We start from the raw sequence: 22,067 nt of genomic DNA, 5'->3' as shown, positions 1-22,067 counted from the left end.
ATTCATTCCTGTTTCGGTGAGAATTGCAGAATGGAGTAAGAAGTGTTGTGAAAATACGGCACGTACTGGGTAAACAGACACAAACACTTTATTAAGCTAGAGCTACGTGTATTCGCCACTGTTGGAAATTTCAACCTTTTTGGATACCTTGCCCGATGGCGAGCCATACGTTTCCATCTTTCTGACAACTTCCATGCCACTGATGACCTGTCCAAACACCACGTGCTTCCCGTCCAGCCAATCCGTTTTGGCTGTGGTCAGAAAAAACTGCGAGCTGTTGCTGTTGGGACCCGAATTCGCCATGGACAGCATTCCCGGACCCGTGTGCTTTAGCTCGAAGTTCTCGTCGTCGAACTTTCGGCCATAAATCGACCTACCGCCGGTGCCGTTGTGGTTGGTGATGTCTCCGCCTTGGCACATGAATCCGGGAATTATGCGGTGGAAGGTGCTTTTGATGAAACCGAAGCCCCTCTCGTGCGTACACAAGCAACGGAAGTTCTCCGCCGTGCGAGGCACCACGTCTTTGTACAGTATGATGCGGACTCTTCCAATCTCTTGTCCATCCACGCTGATGTCCAGGTAGACCTGAGGATTGGTCACCTTCTTCGCCTTGTCGCCGGACTCCTTCTCGTCGCTCTGAGCGTCAGCTTCGTCACCTTCCTTCGAGTCTTCGTCGCCTTCCTTGGTGTTGAGAGTTTCGCCAGCGTGCTGCCGCAACCAGCTGTCCTCGGACCACACTGCTCTCGTGGAACCCTCCTTGATTTTCATCGGCTTAGCAATGTTCACGCGGATGGTTCTGCCAAATAGCTCCGAATCGTTCATATTGTCGATGGCCGCCGCGGCGTCTTCCGCGCTCTCAAACTCGACAAACGCGAAACCGCGGTGCTTCTCAGTTTCGTAATCGAGTGGAATCTGAACATCCACCAAGTCGCCGAACGGTATAAAAGCCGCGTGCAGCACCTTTTCGTCGACTTCCTCTGCCAGTCCGCCAACGTAAACAATACGTTTCGACGTCGTCGCCATTGCCAAGTACGATGTTTACGTTCCGTACTGGTAGTCCGCAGCAAAGTTTTCCTGCAACACACACCTCGTACTTCTCAAACACAGCACGAACTATCAAGACTTACTTGAGACGAGAAACATAACGGTACCACTACTAGATTCACACACGTTTTTGCAACCGCCAACAACTGTCGACATAAACAAGCTCAGGGTTGCCTGGTTGCCTCACCAACATTGGACAGACCGCTAATTAATCGGTTTATGTATCACATGTACCGTCTGTTGACCGCGTTAGAATTAAAGGATAACATTTGTTTGTTACATTAATACGTTATAAACACTGAAACATCATAGAAATATTTGCTTTTTGTTGTCGTTTAGGAAGAACAGTAAGGTAAGTCATATATTACTGGCCTCTACTACTAAAGCCCCTCCACTACTAGCGTCGCTAGCGCATCACAACAACATGGCGCATCTGTGATGGTATCGGGGCTATTTGTCGCTTTTGACGTGGTTTCTGAGCTGTAGCGCTTTTCACGTGTTTCACGCTGTGCATCTTCTATGTCGTTAATCGGTGCTTGCAAACTCTTTCATTTGTTTGTACTTTGGTTGTGACAACCATTGCGTAGTTTCTTGGCTGTTGCCGCTGACGCACAAGATGTCAACGTTTCCCGACGACACCACAGGTAAAAACGCCTGTTTTTCGCTTGGAATGATATTTAGGTAACCGGGCGATCCGTCGTGAAGCGTGACGTCTGCGCTTGTTTCATGCTGCGAGTTGCTTTGCGTAGGTGCTCTCTCTTCGAGCTGTCAGCAACGCATTGTGTGTCGCATTTTTGCGGGTCGTGCTCCGGCCGAGGAACGATATATAGAGCGACGATTCATTTAGTCCTGCTCTAGCCTTTGGACTTATAGCGTTTCAGTGTTCTTCGTTGTGTGTCTCCTTTATCAGGTGACCTGTCTCAGGTGAAGAGCGATGAGGACGCTAAGGACAACGCTGCCAACGTTGATGACCATGAAGCGGAACTCGACCAGGACGACGCTGAACATGATCATGACCATGATAATGAACATGATCATGAGCAAGACCACGATCTAGATGAGCCAAAGGCACCAGACTCTCCAGACAATGAAATCACTCTTCAGATGCTCGAAGAGTCTGTCAGTCACACCCCGGGTCCAAGCCTTGCTTCGCGGAGAGTCGAAGGCGCTGCCGGTGGCTCAGACAGCCAGCCGGCGCCTAGCAAGACGCGAGAGCAGATTGAGGAAGAAGAACGCGAGAAGATGCAGGTTCTCGTATCCAATTTCTCGGAAGCGCAGTTGAACAGGTGCTGTTTCCCCCCTGTTTATTTATTAATATTGTCCTGATCAGCGAACAACATGCACTAAACAGCGGTGGTATCTCACACTCACCCTACCTGTACAAGATAGGGGTTGTTAGCATTTCATATTTAGAGCTTATAGCAACATAGTATTGTTGGCTAAGAAGGCCGTACAATACTGTGCTGGGTAACTAAGCAATTTTTTATGGATGACGCTATGTGCACTACAGAGTGTGCCCATGCTGGAAATGGCTGGGTGCACGACACGCAGGTGCCGCACGGATTTAATGCTGTCACATCCTATGTAAGGCTCGTCATTTCGTCCGTACAGTAATTTGCCTATTGAAACGTACACTCACCAAGAATTCCAAGTCTGGGGCCCTATAACGTAAAACTATTCCAATCTGTTTTTATTACAATTTCCTAACATAAAATTTACGTAACCACTGATGCAAGCATTGGACGGTAGCCCACAGATTTGTTTAAAAAGCCCAATCGGACGTGCTTCTCGTTTATTGACCTTTCTCGCAGAGCTGTTCGATGGCGCTTTCGGCAGGGTGCTGCATGTTGCCTCGGCAACAGTGCACCAATACGAAACCATTACCGTTTCTACCTTGCTTATTCGCGATCAGCTGTCTGAAAGGCAACTGAGTTTTCGCTATTGCACTGCGCTCCAATCATGCTGGTTTGAATCATGTGGATTGAAGACGTGTGCAGTAGTAGGCTGCAAAAATTGTTACTAGAATATTGAGGAATGGAATGAGTCGGTGTGGCTATGTACGTGGACCGTTGCTGCAACAGTCTGTACGTGTTACCAGCACTTCGAGGATGCAGAAATTTGCTCAGCCGCCAGCATTGTATCGCTAACCTTCAAACATAGTGCTTCAACCTTGGAACGTCAGCAAGAGTGAGTACATCTCGTTGAACAATGATAAAGGGAGTCGCGCCACTTCCTGTCATAGTACTCAAGTAGAACTTGTTGCTGGGCGAGTTGGTTGGGATCTTATGAATGCATTGTTGCGTCAAAAAATGAGAATAAAGACTTGGGACTCAGTATGTCGTTCCGTACTCTCCCTCCCAAGTCTTTATTTTCCTTTTTTGGCCCAACAGTGTATTCATCTGTCATAGCATGAAACTTAGCACGAAACTTAGGCCCATTCTATCGCCAACGGGTTGCACCCAGCCTTTTCCAGCAGGAGCACGCTCTGTAGTGCGCATAGCATCATTCGTTTTTTATATGGTTACTGACATCTAGATTTTAGCTCTATGGATATAGTAAAACAAGTGAAGTTGTAAAGGTGCAGTCAGTTGCGTGCACAGTTGATTCTGTCCATCACCACTTTCTGTTGCTGCTCGTTTCTTTTGATAACATTTTTCTAGTAAAGCTTGACAAACCACGATATGCTTTAACCTTTCCTGAAGCTCAGGCTTTGTGGCATAGTTGAAGTACCTACAGTCATTTTCCTGACAGTGTTCATAATATTACACAATGGTAATGAAAGCAGTACAAATATTTTAACGAGAAGGTAACTCTATTGCTTGAGCGAACTCTATTGTATTCAGTGTCACATGATGTTGGTGACTGTATCTGCAGGCACAGGCCTGGTAGGTACAGGCCTGCAGGCCCGGTAGCTGCAGGCACATGCTTATGACGAATTCTGTAGTGTACTTGTCATTGGATTATAATTAACAGGAAATTGTGTTTGCATGGCCATTTAGTTATGACTGTCACCTTTTATGAATTCTATTTTGTAATGATAAAATAAGTTTCCATTTTAATGACAGTGACGTTAATGGAGTACTGAATCAGTAATATTGTCTCTGGCTTTTACAGCTTTGTTAAATAGCTCCCAACTACATAACGACAATATGAGACCTCACCACCTTGAATGCTCGAGATCATGAATTATCTCGCCATTAAATATGACTAATTTAAAACACATGACAAACAGGGTGGAGCTTCAAGCATGTTGGGCAGGGTTCAGTCACGCGTAATGAAAATTGAGATATCACTTCCTGGTGTCAGTCTTTCTGGTGCATTGTTTTCGAGCCACACAATGATTGTGTTGCACTAAACTGTATGCATACCACACCTGTCATGCCTCTTTTACTGTGTGCTTTTTCACATTCAATGTTCGGTAAGCATGGTCTTCTGCCATCACTTTTCTCGGGACACAGGGAGCCCTTCTTACCTTGTCTCCCTATTCTCCAATTTTAAAGCTTTCAGCAAGATGATCGCGGTGCGGCTTGCAGCCATAACACCAAGCTGAATGACCATGCAGCTGTGATGGCACGTGACCTGCACTTTCAATTTTGTCATACGCAAATGGGCCCTGTCCAACATATCTGAAGCTGTGCTACAGTTTGTGTGCATGTTGAATTGGTCATCTTATAATTCATTACTTGTTGTGTGTTGAAGGAATTATGGCCTCAAATTGCCGTTACAGAGTTGGCAGTTGTTTAGCAAAGTAAGAAAAGTGAGGCAAACATTTTTTGTCAATATTTCTTTAATGCCACTATCATTTTCTTCCACTGTATTGCAAGTATAGTGGATGATATTTTATCATTGTGTGTTCTAGACAGCATTTGCAGGCCCCATTATCATGGTAATATTGTTCCTTGTTTACTAGCACTGTTACATTGTACCCATGGCTTCGTTGAAGGTATGTTGTACCACTTGTGACCTCTTACTAGTGTGAGGGAATGTGTTATAAAAGCAAACTGCTAGTTTGCTTAGGTACCGAAATTTTACATTTTGAGATGAATCTAGGTGGAAGATTGCCTTGGGCTCTCTGCTGGGAACTTCCACAATGTCTTTTATCGGTGCCACATGGGCATTTGAAAGGCCTTCATACCAATAGTCTATCGATTCAATGGTGAAGTAGGCATTGCTACAGTAGCTTCAACAGCTGTCAATACTTTACGAGTTGGCATAAAAATCTATGAAGATCTTGAAGGCATTTGAGCAACAAGTGTGTGCCCACATCAACAGCTTGTTTACATGAGTGTACTGTAAATAACACGTTAAAAGAAAGGTAACAAAAAACTATCTACCTTGCAAAAATAATTTTTTACAGAAACAATAAGAGCCATTCTCATGCCATAACGAAACACTGTAGCCAGCAGCCTCAATGTTTCAAGAGTGCTCAAACAAAACCAGTGACAATCTGTTAAAAATATGCAAATTGAACAACAGTATATAGAACGGCATACACAGTACATAATTGCAGTACAACATTTAAAAACCATACCGCAATGAAAATTCTTAAATGGCAGCACACTTAATTAGACATAGAAGTACAATAAGGTGCACAAACACACAAATACTTTAGTGGTTGTTGAGTTTGCCATGTAGTAGTGATACAACCCACTTTTACTTGACAGAGTTTGATAATTTCAAAGGAGATTGACTTGTTAGTTGTTGAAAAGTGCCAGTGGGGTATGGGTATCAAACTCAACTAATTCATATTTGTTTACACTTCCAATAGCAGTTTTCATGCCATAGTCCGAGTGTTGCAGCTACAGTTCATTCCTATCTTTTCACACAGGTATGAGATGTACCGGCGTTCAGCATTTCCGAAAGCAGCAGTGAAGCGACTGGTGCAGTCACTCACAGGTTGCTCGGTCTCGCAAAATGTGGTTATTGCAGTGTCTGGCATTGCAAAAGTGTTTGTGGGTGAAGTAGTGGAAGAGGCACTTGACGTTCTTGAGAAGCAAGGAGAGACTGGGCCTCTACAGCCAAAGCACTTGCGCGAAGCTGTTCGTCGTCTCAGGGCCCGTGGCTTTATCCCCAATGGACGCAAGCGGCCTGCCTGTGTTCTCAGGTACCTGTGCTAAGTGATGCTGTGCATTGTTTTCTTGCTCTGTGTCGTAGTCTTCCTGCCTATTGAGTTGCCGCATTTTGTATTCACATGCCTCTTCGGCTTCTTGTAGATTCATCTTTTCCCCTCTGCTCAACTTATCTGTATCTGCTTGAGAAATATTTAATACAACCAAGCTTGTCTCGAAAGTTGACTGACTTGTGCTCTCAGCCTTAAATGTTTAAGTGATAAGTATCTAATATTGTAATTCTTTGTCTTCGTGCTGGTTTCCTTCTGCCGCCTCTGTCTTTTATGCTTATTGCTTGGTGACTAATCAGTGGTGTCCTGTTGCTAATTTTCTTATCCCTTATCTGTTGTCGCTTTGGCGAGGAGAATGCATACAGGTAAGAGATATACTACTAACAACCATGTCAAAAAAAGAAGAAAAACAAAGAGAGAAAGGAAAAAGAGCAAATATTTTTGCTGTACACCTTGCATGGTTCCTTTGTACACTATTCTCATTTATCTAAAACCATTGTGTGTCATTTCCCTGTCTCATGCTTGCAGTTTATAAATTTTTGAAAGAGTGAACTGCATGTGGATCACAAAGTGAATAGTGTGACGAATGGATTTCACTCTAGGCAAGCAGAAGTTACCTGCTGCTTCCGTGCTGTGCTTTGGTGCTCCCGATTACACGCACTTCACATTTGCATGCAGTGTTGCCAAAGTTACGAAGGACACTGAAACTATATCAGCTGCACTCTTGTGTACATATAATGAAACATAGTACTCAATCTGTATAATTCCGACTTTTACGCTCACAACATGTACATTGACAAGTACTGTCAAAAAATGTTATTCTGCGTGCTGTTAAAACCAAGCACCACCAGTGCAAGCATTGGCATGGCCGCTCATGAAAAAGGTTGTTTGTGTGAGGACATTAACCACCAAGTGTCACCACCAGACCACTAAGTGTGAAGAAATCGTAGGGTCTGCATGTCTATATAGCTCTAACTACTCGCATATTGTGCATCTCGAATCCAGCAAATTGGTGCAAAGCTCTGCTGGTCTGGTTTGCTAAGCACAATTGTACATTGTAATCAGGGTTGATGCACTCTGTAGTAAAAATTATGGCCTTGGACCTTCAGGGTGTGTGCAGCACACAAACTTATTTTAAAGTTTAATGCAAGCAACATTTGCTCACGAAGCACTTATAACATTCTGAGGTGTGTTTAATCAAGTTGCACCTGCAGAAAAAGCTTATTTTTAAGGACTGCATTCTTTATTTTCACTTTTCACTTGAAGCCGAGTATGGTTATGCAATTCCTCAGTAATCTGAATAACACAATAACTTATTTGAATTTGTTGATTCATCTCATAAACCGTGCTTGCTTTCTTCAGAAAGTATTCACAATCTAGCATCAGTGTTTTCTGCGAGTCTTGAACCAATATCGCAAATAGTGTTTCTTTTTTTCTTTGTGGGAAAGTCGGAGTTTTGTGTCAGCCAAGGATATGTATGTTCCACACAAAAGTTTGCACGCTGTTAAATACTTCTTGCTTAGATCTTTTGTCATTTACATGTTTACATAGTGGAATAACGTGCTTAGTTTCCTTATCTGAGGTAGTAGCCTATTGAAAAGCAGCTTTATGTCCTGCTTTTAAAGGTGGCCTCATTAATGGCTTACTGGGGTGAAGTGTCATCTTATGTGGCATACGTATTTCTATTGATATTTTTTGCTCATCCTGTGCTTTGTAGGCACTGTACATTAGTGATACACTGCATTCATTTTCCTTACTTTTGTACATATTCAGCTTCATCAATTTGCATAATTATGAAAACTCGTAAGTCTGCGTTTAACCTGAGATGCTGTGTGTATTTTAGTATCAGCCACTGTAAACACGGTTTAGCATAATGTAAAGTTATACATATTGAACTTTAGAAGCACATCAACACAGACGTCTGTAGTAGAGAAGAAAAGTCACATATTATAATTTAGTTGCTTTGTTTGCTTTTACTTAGATGTTTATTTTTGCTGATTATGTTTTGTTTTCATATTCTTTGTTGTCTTGCTTTCTTATCAGGTGACATCAGCAGTCAGGAAAGGAACCGTGGTGATAACTTGACAGAACATTGTTGCTGCAGATACAGAGACTACAGGTGTGAATGTGCAAAATATTTTATTCATTGCATTGTGTACATTTTGTCATATTTCTTTACCGCATCACCAGGAGTTGTTCATGAAGTGTGAAGTATGAAAATGAAAAGTAGTTAAATAATAAAAGAATGTGGTGCGATTATGTTATGGGATGATGTGTCGTTTCTAGCTGCTATATACAAAAGATTGTTCTGATGTTGCTATTCCTGGAATTAAGTGCCTGTGGCCATTGTGCTCTTTTATGCCCTATTAACTTCAATAGCGAAGTCAAATTTGTTTTATCTCACTCTAGCAAAACCTAATGCATCTCTTAAGTTTTGTGGCAGCTATGGCTTCAGGTAAAAATCTGCTGGAAATGAACAGAACATTTGAAGTGCAGATATATATTATATTCGTTTCACTAATTAAATAATTCTAGCTAGAAATGCATAGTCACTATAACATGACACTAATGTCGCACACAAATATGCAACATTGCAAGGCTATATGCTTTGGACGTCGTTCTTGTGTATGCGTGTGTGTAAATGCTGAGGTAGTTGCGTATCTAAGCAGCAAAACTCCTAATAGTAAGTATCAGCACTTGTGGCCTTCAGACATCCCACACAGGGGCCTTCCATGTTGGATTCATCTTGCTTCCACGAGGACATTGAAAAGTCTCTGCGAACTCATCCAAGTTCATGAGTGGTCCATTCACCCTGTAAATAAAAGTATTGGGTGGCATATCACACAGAAGTTGATGTGTAAGCTGGACACCTTTACAGCAAAGCCGTATAAGAGAGTTCCACAATGTTTCTCGTGTGGCAGTGGCAATATTGGTGGTTTTGTCAATATTGAAGAGGTACAGGTGCATTGCGCAGAGCTTAGCTGGCACAGCATACAGGAACATGCATTAGATATAGCAAAGTGCGTACAAGTACTAAACATGGACATATTGAAACATTTAAAAAAGACTCGGTTATGGTGGAAGAAATAGCACCAAATATAGTTAAGCATTTGCAAAGTAGATTTCAGGTAGTTTCTCAAAGTATGCACAAGACCTTGACTATAAAGAAGAAGTACACTGTATATAGTAACACGTTTCAATATACCTAAGCATATTGGTTGTACCATATAGAAGTGGAGCATTTTAAAAGCACAGGGCTAACATGCATGCAGGAGTATGTTTCATTTTATTATCCATTCAGCAAGTGATGATTATGTACAGATAGTATGCAGACTAGGATCCCAAAGTCAAGGACTGCTACGGGACCCTTGATTTAAAAAAATTTTATACAAGACGTGGGTTAACACAGCAGAATTTAAAAAGTACAAGAAACACAAATGAATGTTTCGAATGCATTACATTGGTCAGTGACAAAGAAAAAGTACATACTGTATTTACTCGCATAATGATCGCACTCGCTTAATGATCGCACCCTGAACTTGTAGTGATATGTGGTGTGTCAAGTCTAGCTAATGATGATTGCGCTTACCATCTGTCGAATGCTACGTGAACGACTCCTGAAGGCTTACCAAGTGGTCTGCACGAACCCAACATTCTTAAGCAGATACCCTATTTCATTCCTTTCCTCACTTTCTGCACTTCCATGAACAAAAAAGCTACAACCAAACTTGCCTCGGCTTTATTATTTGTAGGCTTCATAATGGTTTCGGTCAACAGCAACATAAAATGCGCCTTTCGATTCTTCTCGTCTGCACTCGTGGGCACGCAACAAATTGCGAGCGGCAATGATAGTGGCCACATTTACACTGATACGTTAGAAGTGTACCCTATTCATACGCTGACACTTGTAACACGGCTAAGATATTTGCCCGCCCTTAGCGGAAACGTATTAGGATAGCAGTTATGACAAATGCCGCAGTTTCCGCAGCATGCCCGCGATGTGCTTCTATGTCACTGGCAGCTAAGCGCGCCCGTCTCTGTTTCTGTCCCCTCAAAGTGGACATGGCTACGTTATTGTTGCAAACTTGCCGATATTAATGATATTATTCATTAATGATATGGAAGAAACTGTTTCAATGCGCATAATATACTCGTGAGAAGAAAAATAATTGTGTTCAGCGCATTCGGCTTGCTCCGCTGGCCGCCATTCTTGTTTTGGTGTCTCGCACTGACAGCAGCAGCCACCTGCTTGTTGACCCGTTGTCATTCCGCGCGGAATGGAAAAAGAAAATGTTTCTTTTCAAGGGAAATTTAATCCGCATAATGATCGCACCCCTGAATTTGCGTCAATTTTTTTTTTTCAAATAAAGTGCGATCATTATGCGAGTAAATGCAGTATATCAAAAAGTAACTCTACAGCACAAGGTATTGTCGGGCAGAAACTATTTACAAAAAAATAAAACATTTAATTCATGTTTGACTGCATTCAAAGATGAATATTTTTTTAGTGAATGTGGTAGGTCATTCCATATTTTTAACACTGAAAGCGAGGATACCATTTTTTTCATAGTTGGGGTTACATTTAGGTAGTAGAAAGATGAAATTATGTGCTAACCTGGTGCAGTTGAAATTAGTAATCTGGAGTCTACAAATTAGTAAGTAGGCTGTTAAGTAATTTAAAGAAGAATACTTAACTGTTAATAAACAAGCCACATACAGGTAGAATAAAGTTAGCCTGAAGTAGTGGGAGAGCATTAGAATAAAAAGAACTGGTAATTATGCGAAGAGCTTGGCTCTGTATATGTTGAATAGACGAGAGGTGACAGTGATATGTGCTTCCCTAGGGAACAATACGATAGGCGATATGACTATGAATGCACGTAAAATGTGAAGATAATGCGTGTTCTGCAAAAAATGCTGGTGATTTAATTAGTGCTCTTATGCCGAAAGCAGCTTTTTGTTTAACAAAAGCAATATGACTAGCTAGTTAGGATCTAATTTTATGCCAAGGAATAACACACAGTCCGCTGCAGGAATAAGGTGACTGTCGAGGGTTCCTTGGGGTATACACGGCACCATCCTCTGCTTTGTTTTAAAAAGCATGATCTGAGTTTTGACAAGGTTTAAAATTAAATGACTTAACCCTCTAAAACGCTGTGTACACAATTGAAAATGGGTCAATGGCAAAAGCATTGATGAAAGTAATGGCATTCAAATTTGTTGCAGCTTGAAACTATTCTGATTGCAATTGTGCTGCACATTTGAATAACAGGCTCAATATGTTTTAGTAAAGCTAGTGGGAAAGTAGGCAGTTGGTGTGTATTTGCTTGGTGCGAGTATGCCACTTTATATAGTGGGTTCACTCCTTTCATGGTTTTTCATAGTGTGTTGCACCAGCATAATTTTCAAGTGCCTGGATAGGTGCTTTTCAAGCCTGCTAAACATGAAATAGTTGACGTTCTTGTATTTAATGTTCTGTAATGAGTTTTCGCATGGAGTCCATATTCTGTAACCTTGACAAAAATCACTAAAGAATTTAAAATTCTAAAGCTCTTCTGCAGCTGTATGCTTTTTATGATTTTTACTGTGCAAGTGGTAAAATTAAATTTGAATCAACAAAATTCATTGGTGCTGGAAAGGTTGCCCGACACCAATCTACAACTTTTGCTAGTTCATTGTTCAGTTTAAGGAGTAGGGTTGTTAAAAACTTGTCTGACATTGAAATAGTGGAATAAGCAACATATAGAATAGTATATTTAAAGATTAAGTAAATCAGGTAAGTCATTCATGAAATGCAAAACAACAAGGGTCCGAGTATTGAGCCTTGTGGTACCCCTTTATTAATAACTTTGAACTCGGAATATGCGCTCTCTGCACAGACTGTTTGCTCATGGTCAAGTAATATTTTAAAGAAAGTTAAAGCTGGGCATGTTATACCTGGAAATTCTAGTTTGGCAAATAGTATGGTAAAATAGTATGATTAACAATGTGAAAAGCTTTAGTAAAATCTAAAATTGCTGAGCCAACGAATTTACCACTATTAATAGAACACTTTTTGTAACCAATTAATGCTATAAAAGCTAAGCTGATCGAACTGCCAAGATGAAAACTGAATAAGCAAGGTGTCAACAATTTAAATTTTGTTACGTAGCTGTTTACGTTTCAGAATTAATTTCTCTATAAGTTTACTAATGGAGCACAAAATAGAGACTGGGTGGTAATTAGACACCTGAGGCTTTATCACCTTTGTTATGGACAAGATTAATTCTGCTTTAAGTGGACTGGAAAGGTGCTGCATATACAGATTAGATTAATTATTCTGCTCAATGTTTCCACAATACAGGGAGCAACAAGCTTTAAGTGATAAGCAGAGACATTATCTAGACCTGGGCTAGTGTTTTTTTTTTTACTTAATATAGCAGAACAGTCCTCCTTGGCTGAGAAAGAAAGAGAAGGAATGAATGACTGAAACGGTGAAGCAGATATGAAGAGGCTACTGGGATATTACTACTCACTTCACAGAAGTAATTACTAAATGAGTTGACTATAGAAGATTATTTATTGCATGTCTCATGTTTATAATTTATGAATGGTTCTACTAGCCTGGGGGTGTGCTCAAAGAGTCATTGAAAACTTCCCATTGTTTCTTAGGATTATTTTTAGCCTTGCAGAATTCTTTCTCATAATAGAGCCATTTTCATTGTTTCAGTAGATTGTTTAGCACAGTATTGTATTTTTGCGATGTGCTAGGCTTTCAATGAGCGCCTGTCTACCTGTAAAGATCATCCTTTTTTTTGCATGCTGGTAGATAAACCTTTGATTATCCAAGGATTATGGGGAAATTAAAATGTTTTCTTGCATTTGAAAGTTCTTGTGTAAAAGACTAAAAAATAATGAGTAAAATTTTTCGGCGTGTGTTGGGTGTAGGGGTAAGTATAGCATACTAGATTCGAATATAGTAAGCATATCAATATAGCTCAGCTATATTGAAGTACTTGCATGAGATATATAGTGAAGCACTTGCAAAACTCCAAGTAGATTTCAAGTTGTTACCTAAAGTGTGCACAAGACATTGATTATAGCAACCAAGCACACTAGATAAAGTGAAATGTTTCAAATGGCCTCAGGTATAGCAAATGAGTTGCACAAAATATATGGAGCGGTTTGATTTCAGTGAAATGACCTCAGTGGCAAACAAGACAGATAGGACTTCCGAAGGGTATGAATTGCTCGATATTGCATGCATCTGCGAATGTTTCTTAATGCAAATATTAATGCGAATAGCATTCTTGGCATTGTCGGACCAGTTCTTTTTTTCTGGCTATCTAGCTATCCCACCAGAAATGTGGGCTGATCCAGAAGTTAGTGCAGTCTAAAATAGGGGCCATTCACGTGGGTACATGCCGCTCTTCAGCGAACCTCTTTGACACTAACTTGGATCTTTGTGTATGCGCCACGGGGTATGCGCATACTCCCTGGCGCCACTGCCAGAACATGGATCGTGTCTGGAGAGAAGCGCAAGAAAGGAGCCTGGCTGCGGTACACGCCTTGTATATGATGCATTTTGGTTATTCGTATACTTGGATAGTCACCGTAAAACGTTCTCCTAACTTTTGTTTGTTAGTTTCAGTGTTCACTCTTGTAGCTAATTTAAGAGAAAGCTGACACACACTTCTCTGAGCTACTCTGCAACATCAACTTAATTGAGTCGTAGATTGGATTCAACATCCCGAAGCTGTGAAATATTTGTGGTGCTACACAGTATTTCACATTTGGGTAAATTTATCCATTGCTATACAGCTTTGTTAAATTGATGGAGTTGTCACACAACAAGCTGCCTAGTGACAAAGGCAAAAAGTTCAATTTTTTTTGTCACTTGACAATCTGTTATGGAATGCGGCTACTGTGGCCAGGACTTGAGTTTGCAATCTCGTGCTCAGTGGCAAAACGCTATGAGCTCTGAGCAGCTCCTGTTGGGTCTCTGCGTGATGCGCAAAATTTGTGTCGTCTAATGTCGACATCAAGCTGGAGGTATAACATACTTTAATCAAGTATCTTGCTATTTCTAAGCATAATTGCAAGCTTCCTTTCTTTTTCGACAACTGCATTTCAAGGAAAAAGAAGTGCATTACTGAACATAAAGATGTACGGTTCCATGTTACTCTTTCTTAGTTTGATGGACGCTTTTCAAAAAATTCTTCGCCTGCGGGCAAAACTGCCTACTTTATTTTTGCATGAAAAGCAGTTTTGCTGAGAGAAATTACACCATTGGCTAGTGCAGCATACTGCATCAAGTTAAGAAATCACAGTGCAGGATTATTAGTCACCTTGTTCTGAGTAATAATGAATGGGAAATATACTCTGCATGTCAGTAAGACAGTGGAGTGCAGATGTACCAACAGCTGACCGAAACACCTTTAATTCTAGCAGAAACTACAACAACTGACAATGTCCACACGTTATAGAACAGCACTGGCAGTATGGCCCAGAAGTTTGTTTTAAATTCAAAGTGCTGTGTGAAACTAGAAGTGCATTTCAGCGGTACTTTATAAGTAAGAAAGGTCCATGTTTGCATGAATATAAGACAAACGTGATTATGTGTGATGCAACCGTAGTTGCCTTAGCATATCGTGATGCACAGTTTGCAGAGTGCGAAATTGATGAGTTGCGGTTTAATTTATCAATATAAAATTTTCATGCGCTACCCTGAGGGGCCATGTGTATGCACATCAGCCGGCTTCATTTATGAATACGAAGCTTGCATGGCCATGCTTGATGGTAGTGGGTTGGCAGAGTTTTTTTCTATCTTTCATATGCGATGTTGTGTCGTTAAACCTTTTTCTTTGTTGATTCACTCTCGCTGCAGCACATGGAATTGTTATTCTTGCCACTATTTCGCGGATTGATTGTACAACAAAATTTAATTGATTGCTGATTATACTTGCATCGGTGGGCTGCCTGTTCTTGTTAGTAATGTAGTCCTTCCTCGGCAATATGCTGCAGGTACATGCTAGCGAAGGTTAAGGGTCATGAGTCTGTATACAGACTAGGGAGCAAGGAAGCTTGAAGGTGGTAAGTAAGTGATGATTGTGTGACACAGATAAATTCACAAGTATTACATTGCAAGAGCACGAATGAGCAATGGATATTTCCTCATAAATAACCATTTGTTTTCATTAGCATTTACTGTTGCATTTTTGGTATGTCACTGACTATTAGTGTTTGGCAATGTACTCAGTGACCCTGGTCTTTTTATATAGTGAAGTACAAAAACAAAGTTTCTTTATAAATTCAGAGTTAATTTCTTGTAAAAAGCTTTGCAGCCTTTCTGTAGCGAACCCTATTTTTGGTCTAGCAAACAGAGTTCATTACATATGCCGCAGTTACGACTCCATCTATAACTTACCCTGACCTGATCTTGATGCTGAGTTTATGTGCTGATAAATTTTTATTATGTGTACATGTGTTGCAAGAATGAGCATGCTTACCTTGCATGGTTGTTACTGTAGATGGAGTTCGGGTCATACTTGTTATTGTTGCACCATATCTGTTTTGTAAAAGGGTGTCATATTATAGATGTTGCAACTGTGCACTCGAAGAAAGATGAGATAATGTAATGCTCATACATACCGAAGCAAATGAAAGGAAGTATAGCTGATCGTTAGTGTACTTCTCAAAGCCTGGCAAGGCGGGTGCTTTGGTTGGTCCCTGCTCACGGCGATATGACTGCAGGGAAGAATGAAAAATATGTCGGCCCACAGAAACAAAAGTGTTTTGGACATCCACATGTACTGTCTCATCTCTTACCTTAAAAGAAAACCTAGCAGCTGAAGTGTCTGCCAAATTTTCATTCCTAGTGTGGCTGCCATTGACCTGTGCAACATAAATGATGGCTGGTGTAAATATCTTGTGCCACAGGAAAGTGAATTATTTGGTAGTAGTACTCAAATAATTCACGAGACCACCTATTTCGTTCATTTTAAAGACGACTCTGCCCAACATAAAAAACTTTTGTCAGTTGTTCAGTCCAGTACCTGAAATGTCTTTGTATAGAAGTCAATCAATGACTGCATGCGCTGGTTAAACTCCTGCTTTGTGCCCTGGGACCACTGGTCTTTGTCAAAGTCAATGCCATGCTCATCAATGGTGATACCTGTATAAGGAGGCAAAATGTGAATGAATTCAGAACTTTTTTTGTTCTTGTAGTCCACGAATGTCTGTAAACCTACGTAAAAGATGCTGATAGATGTAGGGACACACAGAGTATGCCAGTTACTTGCTCATTTCTTGCAGCTGTATTGCTTTGATAAAGTAAATGTTCAAGAATATTGTTGTGGCAGCAGTCTGCATGGAATGTTATGCACTTTTACTTTTAAGGAGGAAGTAATTTTGTGTCACTGTATTTTTTTTTGCAAACTGAGTGATGAAATACTCTGGAAGGCAGGAAATCATGTTCACAGGCAAGTCTGCGCATGGCGCATGTGAATGTATATTCAGATGAGATTATTTGAGATGTATGATGGGGGTTCGATTCTTCCCAGCACCAGAAAAGTATTTAAGATGTTTTTGCAATTGAAAGCGGCACATACCCAGTAGCCTAATTTAGCATGAAAGGGGTTCATTGAAGAGATGGACTACAAAGTGACCCAAGTTGGTAGGGAAACAGGTAGAAAGTCCCTGAAAGTATGTGAAGTTCCCAATGAATGCTAATCACATTAAAAACCATATGCATACCTCTGTCATCAAATGCATGGATTATCTCGTGGCCAGCCACGAATCCCACAGTGCCGAAGTTCACGTATCTGCGAGACAGACGGCAAGAATAAACTGAAATAAGAACAAGAAGTGTGAATAGTAGGAAATTCAGTCAGTGTTTATTGTGGCAGTGCTAGGAAATATGCTACAGAGAAAGAATGACACACATATGTGATGTGTGTTGGGCCTTTTATAGCAATGAACTATTGTCACCAAGGTCAGTGTCTTGTATGCTATGTACATATTGGTGTGTTTGGTATTTTTGTTGAAGCATGTGTGAAAAATGAAACTTACATTGGAACCTCAAGGTACGAGAAGGGCTCCAAAAGCATACCAGCATATACCTCTGGAACATGACAAGAAAAGATCAGACATATATAAAGATCTGCAATGGCAAATCAGTCCAGTGGAAGTCCACAAGGGGGAGGAAAGTACATGAAAGGGAAGATTTGTCATCCACCCGAATTGTATCATGAAGCTACCAAGGTAGCCCATACAGGTTTCTCAGAAAGAAAGTCTCTCATTTAAATAAAAATTTGGCCTAGTCCTGATCCCGGGCCAGGACGAATTTTTCTTCAACTACGAGGCTTTCTTTCTGAGAAACCCATATGGGTTTTCTTTGTAACTTTGTGCTACAAATCAGGTGGACGACAATTTTTCCCTTTTGAAAGGTGTGCAATATGTTCGAAATATGTTTATCTTCTGGTATTTGGAAAGCACACCTGCCAGTTTCACATGAAGGGTGAAGCACTGAAAAGATTAAGCGTTGCATTGGCCCTTCTTGGATGGTGTTCTAACGATATGTGGAGGCAACATGGGGCAACGCAGCCCACGAAGCAACTGAAGCAGTACAGCATGACCAGTGCCCTGGCAGGTACCTGGTATCTCGCAGCACCGGCATGATCAATGCCGCCAGCAGCGTTGCAGGGATTCACTTTACTGGTGCACGAGATGGGCTAAAGGAAAACTATTGGTGTTTTGTAGGTTGAGGTTTAGTGTCCCACTCAGACCAATGTAAGCACACAGCTGCACAGCAGGAATGCTGATGTTTGCGTACACAACACTCATGCCAGCAACGGAAGGCAGAATTCACTCCTGGCTTTGCGGCTGTGGCAACTGAGCATAGCATGATGGTGCATCAACTCGTTTTCATCATTTTTGCATTCGGACGCATTATGCATCTGTCACTTCTTCTAACCCTCCAGGTGGGAGTGTCAATAACGGCAACAGCAAAAACATGCCTTGGGCATTTGTACAATTTCTGTATCAACAATTAAAGGACACTAAAAAAATTATAACAGTTTGGTAGATTGCACTCAAGAGTAAAGGCTCGATATGCAAGAAAAGAATGCAAATGACATGCTGCAACATCGTCATCCAATTCCTAAAGTCAGCCCTATGACATGGCAGATTTTGTTTCAGCTTCTATGGTTTGTTACTTGTTGATTGTTATTAAAGTAATTGCATCGCTCTCAAATATAGGCAAAAAGTGAACTTTGCAACAGTTGCTGAAATTCCAGCATTTAAAGGACTCAAATATCTGAAGATACAGTGAAATCTGTGACTTCATGTAGTGATGATATCAGTGCGAAGTTTAGGCAAGAAATTCAAACCAGGTAAATTCGACTTCATTTTTTATGCTGATAACTCGTCCTTCCAGAAGAGCAACCTACTCCCCAGCCTAATTCAGTGTTAGCGTTTAATGTATACCATCAGTGTTTCAGCACTTCTCATTAGGCGCTGACACACGAGGGCAGTAAAAAAATTCCTGGAGTGGTGATTCAACATGCTAACGTTACAACCTATGGCAATGCTTACCTAATCACTTTCGAAGTAGGACCCTTGCACGCACCCGCACTTGCTCCGTTGCCCCTGCCATTGTTGGAAGCAGCGGTAGAAGACCTCTTTTGGAATTTGTCGGAGCTTGGCCGTCGCATTCACTTTGATGTCTTCCACAGTTGTAAAACATGTCCCTTTGAGGCCCATTTTCGAAGTAGGGAACACCCAAAAGTCACTTGTAGCGAGATCTGGAGAGTACGGTGGTTGAAAACTCTGAAAATGAGCCTCATGGGGACATGTTTTGCAACCGTGGAGGACATCAAAGTGAATGCGATGGCTGAGCTCCGACAGATTATGAAGGAAGACTCTGCTGCTGCTTCCAACAATGGCAGGAGTGATGGAGCAAGTGCGGGTGCACGCAAGGGTCCCACTTCAAAGGTGATTAGGTAAGCATTGCCGTAGGTTGTAACATTAGCACGTTGAACCACCACTATGAGAACTTTTCGACTGCCCCTTGCATGATGAAGACAGCTGTTAGATGCATTTTCTGTGAATTACGATAATTGAGATTGTATGAAGGCATTGTCAAGTTATGTAGTTATGTGATGCTTATCTTACTAATGTTGTGTGATGAGCATGTGCTCAACTTTGTCACATTTACCTTCTCTGATGATGTCTACAATATCTTGCTTCGTCCAGTAAAAAAATTGACTGGCACACTTATTAAATTAAATAACTATTGTTTATAAATGAAATTGCTAAGTCTAAATCACCTAACAAAGTGACATGGCAGAATTCCTAGGCAGTGCTTATTACGATTTAGCTAAACAAATTTGGACATCTGGAATTTGCCAGTGCTTTATTCTTTTTGCATGGAAGTTTAAACAAACCCTCTGTTTATGAACAAAGGCACTGCAATGTATAGTGTAAAGAGAGAGCAAACACTTATTCTGGCCAGGTCATGTGCTAAGGAGCACTTTACTTGGTGGCAGCAGGTCACACACACTAGTTCAGATAGCAAATCTGAAATCTAGGCTGTGTGCCCAGGTGAAATAAATATTAAGCTTTCTTCTTAAATCCTGCACCCTGTAAACTTTTTATGCCAACTGTACATTATTGTGTACTTACTGACATTGATGTCTCGTATGTGATAAGCAGCATTCACGGTTTCTGCATTTATGTCTTCCCAAATCCTGAAATGAAAAGGAAAAGGTAAGGTACGAGTTTGAGGTCTTCCATACCTGACAGAGAAACAATTGTCTGCACATGCTCTGAATGTCTTGCATGGTTAGTCGCCATGGAAAAAATGAAATGAATTATTATGCAAAACGAAAGCTGCAGTGGCACATGCAGCAATATTTGTGCGTTGCACACATAGCTTAAGAATTGACCTTGATGATAACCATCTATAATGCTGCATAAGAATTAAAAGAAATCCTTATAAGCTATTTCATAGCGTGTATTTGGCTGCATAGTAGTATTTTCTTGCCCGTTCTTATGTGCCCCCAGTCACACCGAGGCTGAACGAACTTTAGATAATGTAATATCCTTTTTATTTTGTCTGCATTCTGCATTATCTTTCAGAAGGCCTTTGCATTGCCTTGTATAATTCTGATACAAATATAAGTCAACCTAAGCCAGACTGGGGGGGTCATGGTATTCTTCATTAAGCTGAGGGCACTATCAGACAGGCTTTGTCCTGTATCAAAAGCTTCCACCAAATTTTTTACTGTGATAATGGAGAAACAACTGCATGTTCCTTCTTGCCATATTTTGGATGAATGGGTGAATACATTCATTTAAGTCGGTGACTTTGTCTTTCGACTTAGTAAGGACTTTGTTTTTATTCTCGCCCAGCCTGTCTTCTGTGTATTGTCAGATCTTAACGTAATCACCCTTAAGTGCGAAAAGAAGAGACACGATAGGAAGGAGTGCGCTCTTTCCTATTGTGTCTCTCCTTTCTGCACCTAACGGTGATTGTTTCGCACAGTGTTTTAAAATTTCAGTATGAAACAACTAGCTTGCAAAAAAGTACTTCTTGTCAGATGTGTTTTGTGTGTGTGTGTGTGTGCGTGCGCGCGCGTGTGTGTGTGTGTGTGCGAGTGCGTGCGTGTGTGTGATTTGAGTTGAACAAGTACTCTATTGTCAGGCCTCAAACATGGACTACCACTGCTTGCTTCAGCTACTCACTCTGGCTTTCTGGGCGAGAATAGCTCTCTGGCTTGATGGTTGTACTTTTGTACTCTGTGGTACACAAGTCGTTCAAGGAATGGACCATTGTTCTGTGGAGCTTTGTCCTGAAAAAGAGCAAAACAAACATGTTTAAATGAAAAGAGTGATCTGATAGTGTTTTGTGTCAACATGTACTATTGCTGACATGCAGTGTTTCATTTCGAAGCTGCTTGGAGGACGCACATACGCACCATTTTGTAGTAGTTGTATATGTTTGTTGCATTCAAAAGCCACTCAGTGTAGCCAACCATAGCATGGACATTTACAAGCTGCAAAAGATGAAAATGTCTTAATGTATGATGAAGTGCCAGATAATATTGCATGCATAGTATGCTGTTCTAAGTAACACCAAGTGATGTGGTAAACCTCCAGAGTAATACTAAACAAGCAGTGAGATCAATCTAGATGTGCTAAAAATTAAGATCATCCGAAGTTACTAAATGTTTGGTGGATAGCCTGGTAATGGCAAAGAAGAGTAAACTTTGTTTATCAGATAATGTAGTAAAGCTCCAAAGTAATGCTAAACCAGCTGTAAGATCAGATTATAGCCAAGTTACTTACAAAGACCCCAATTGACAGCATGTTTTACCTTCTCAGAAAACCCACCATGGTTGCTTAGTAGCTGTGGTGTAGGGCTGCTAAGGGAGGTTGCGAGATCAAATCCCGGCCAGGGCGGCTGCATTTCGATGGCGGTAAAATGTGAAAACGCCCGTGTACTTAGATTTAGATGCACGTTAAAGAACCCCAGGTGGTCCAAATTTCCGGAGTCCCCCACTGCGACGTGCCTCATAATCAGATCATGGTTTTAGCATGTAAAACCCCATAATTGAATCAATTAATTTACCTTCTCAGAAAGAATAACTTAGTTTCTGCTCCCTCTGTACCATGGATTCTGTGCTTCTGTCTACCAAAAGCATGATTAAGCCAATGAGAAAACTGGGCTCCTCCTAGACAATGCAAAGTACCATTGACAAGCGGAACTCATCCTTGGCTATTTGCTCGTCCTTGGCTGGGTTAACATAATGCCGTGGACATTATGTGTCAGTCGGAAAGGTGGTATCATTCTGTCAGGTTGTATCTGTGCACTATTTCAAGCAAATGTTGAAGACCATGTTTGAAACTGGACGGTGCCTGCATG

The 22,067-nt window shown here is 41.0% G+C and overlaps 3 protein-coding genes across 5 annotated transcripts in view; 1 reads left to right on the top strand and 2 right to left on the bottom strand.

Annotated features, from left to right (window-relative positions):
- Positions 1 to 70: 70 nt before the first annotated feature.
- cyp33 (peptidylprolyl isomerase cyclophilin-33) lies at positions 71 to 1,231 on the bottom strand. The gene has a single exon (XM_050189801.3). It carries the CDS (start codon positions 1,021 to 1,023, stop codon positions 103 to 105), a length of 921 nt encoding a protein of 306 aa, XP_050045758.1. The 5' UTR covers positions 1,024 to 1,231; the 3' UTR covers positions 71 to 102.
- A 208-nt stretch (positions 1,232 to 1,439) lies between these two features.
- On the top strand, positions 1,440 to 8,422 carry Taf11 (TATA-box binding protein associated factor 11). Its single transcript, XM_050189810.3, has 4 exons — positions 1,440 to 1,688; positions 1,955 to 2,330; positions 5,873 to 6,148; positions 8,207 to 8,422. The coding sequence occupies exons 1-4, from the start codon at positions 1,661 to 1,663 to the stop codon at positions 8,208 to 8,210; spliced, it is 684 nt and encodes a 227-aa protein (XP_050045767.1). The 5' UTR covers positions 1,440 to 1,660; the 3' UTR covers positions 8,211 to 8,422.
- Positions 8,286 to 22,067, bottom strand: part of LOC126542649 (neprilysin-1-like) — a 54,974-nt gene continuing 41,192 nt past the window's right edge. For all 3 annotated transcript variants that reach the window (XM_050189786.3, XM_050189787.3, XM_050189788.2), the window contains 10 exons: positions 21,121 to 21,198; positions 20,888 to 20,994; positions 19,826 to 19,890; positions 17,213 to 17,264; positions 16,898 to 16,965; positions 16,198 to 16,316; positions 15,971 to 16,036; positions 15,794 to 15,889; positions 15,652 to 15,710; positions 8,286 to 8,975 (listed from right to left, as the gene is read on the bottom strand). In XM_050189786.3, the coding sequence (XP_050045743.1) occupies positions 8,870 to 8,975; positions 15,652 to 15,710; positions 15,794 to 15,889; positions 15,971 to 16,036; positions 16,198 to 16,316; positions 16,898 to 16,965; positions 17,213 to 17,264; positions 19,826 to 19,890; positions 20,888 to 20,994; positions 21,121 to 21,198 (816 nt within the window). In that variant the 3' untranslated portion in view covers positions 8,286 to 8,869. The remainder of the gene's footprint in view (positions 8,976 to 15,651; positions 15,711 to 15,793; positions 15,890 to 15,970; positions 16,037 to 16,197; positions 16,317 to 16,897; positions 16,966 to 17,212; positions 17,265 to 19,825; positions 19,891 to 20,887; positions 20,995 to 21,120; positions 21,199 to 22,067) is intronic.

This window comes from Dermacentor andersoni, chromosome 2, assembly GCF_023375885.2.
Source record: "Dermacentor andersoni chromosome 2, qqDerAnde1_hic_scaffold, whole genome shotgun sequence".
Taxonomy (NCBI): Eukaryota; Metazoa; Arthropoda; class Arachnida; order Ixodida; family Ixodidae; genus Dermacentor; species Dermacentor andersoni.
Note: the sequence above shows the minus strand (reverse complement) of the source record. Positions and strands in the feature narration are given on the sequence as shown.

Excerpts from the sequence above, each read along its gene's own strand:
- cyp33 (XM_050189801.3), bottom strand. The coding sequence starts at position 1,023 with ATGGCGACGACGTCGAAACGTATTGTTTACGTTGGCGGACTGGCAGAG.
- Taf11 (XM_050189810.3), top strand. The coding sequence starts at position 1,661 with ATGTCAACGTTTCCCGACGACACCACAG. Across the intron at positions 1,689-1,954 it reads GTTTCCCGACGACACCACAG|GTGACCTGTCTCAGGTGAAG; the intron begins GTAAAAACGCCT and ends CTCCTTTATCAG. Across the intron at positions 2,331-5,872 it reads TCGGAAGCGCAGTTGAACAG|GTATGAGATGTACCGGCGTT; the intron begins GTGCTGTTTCCC and ends CTTTTCACACAG.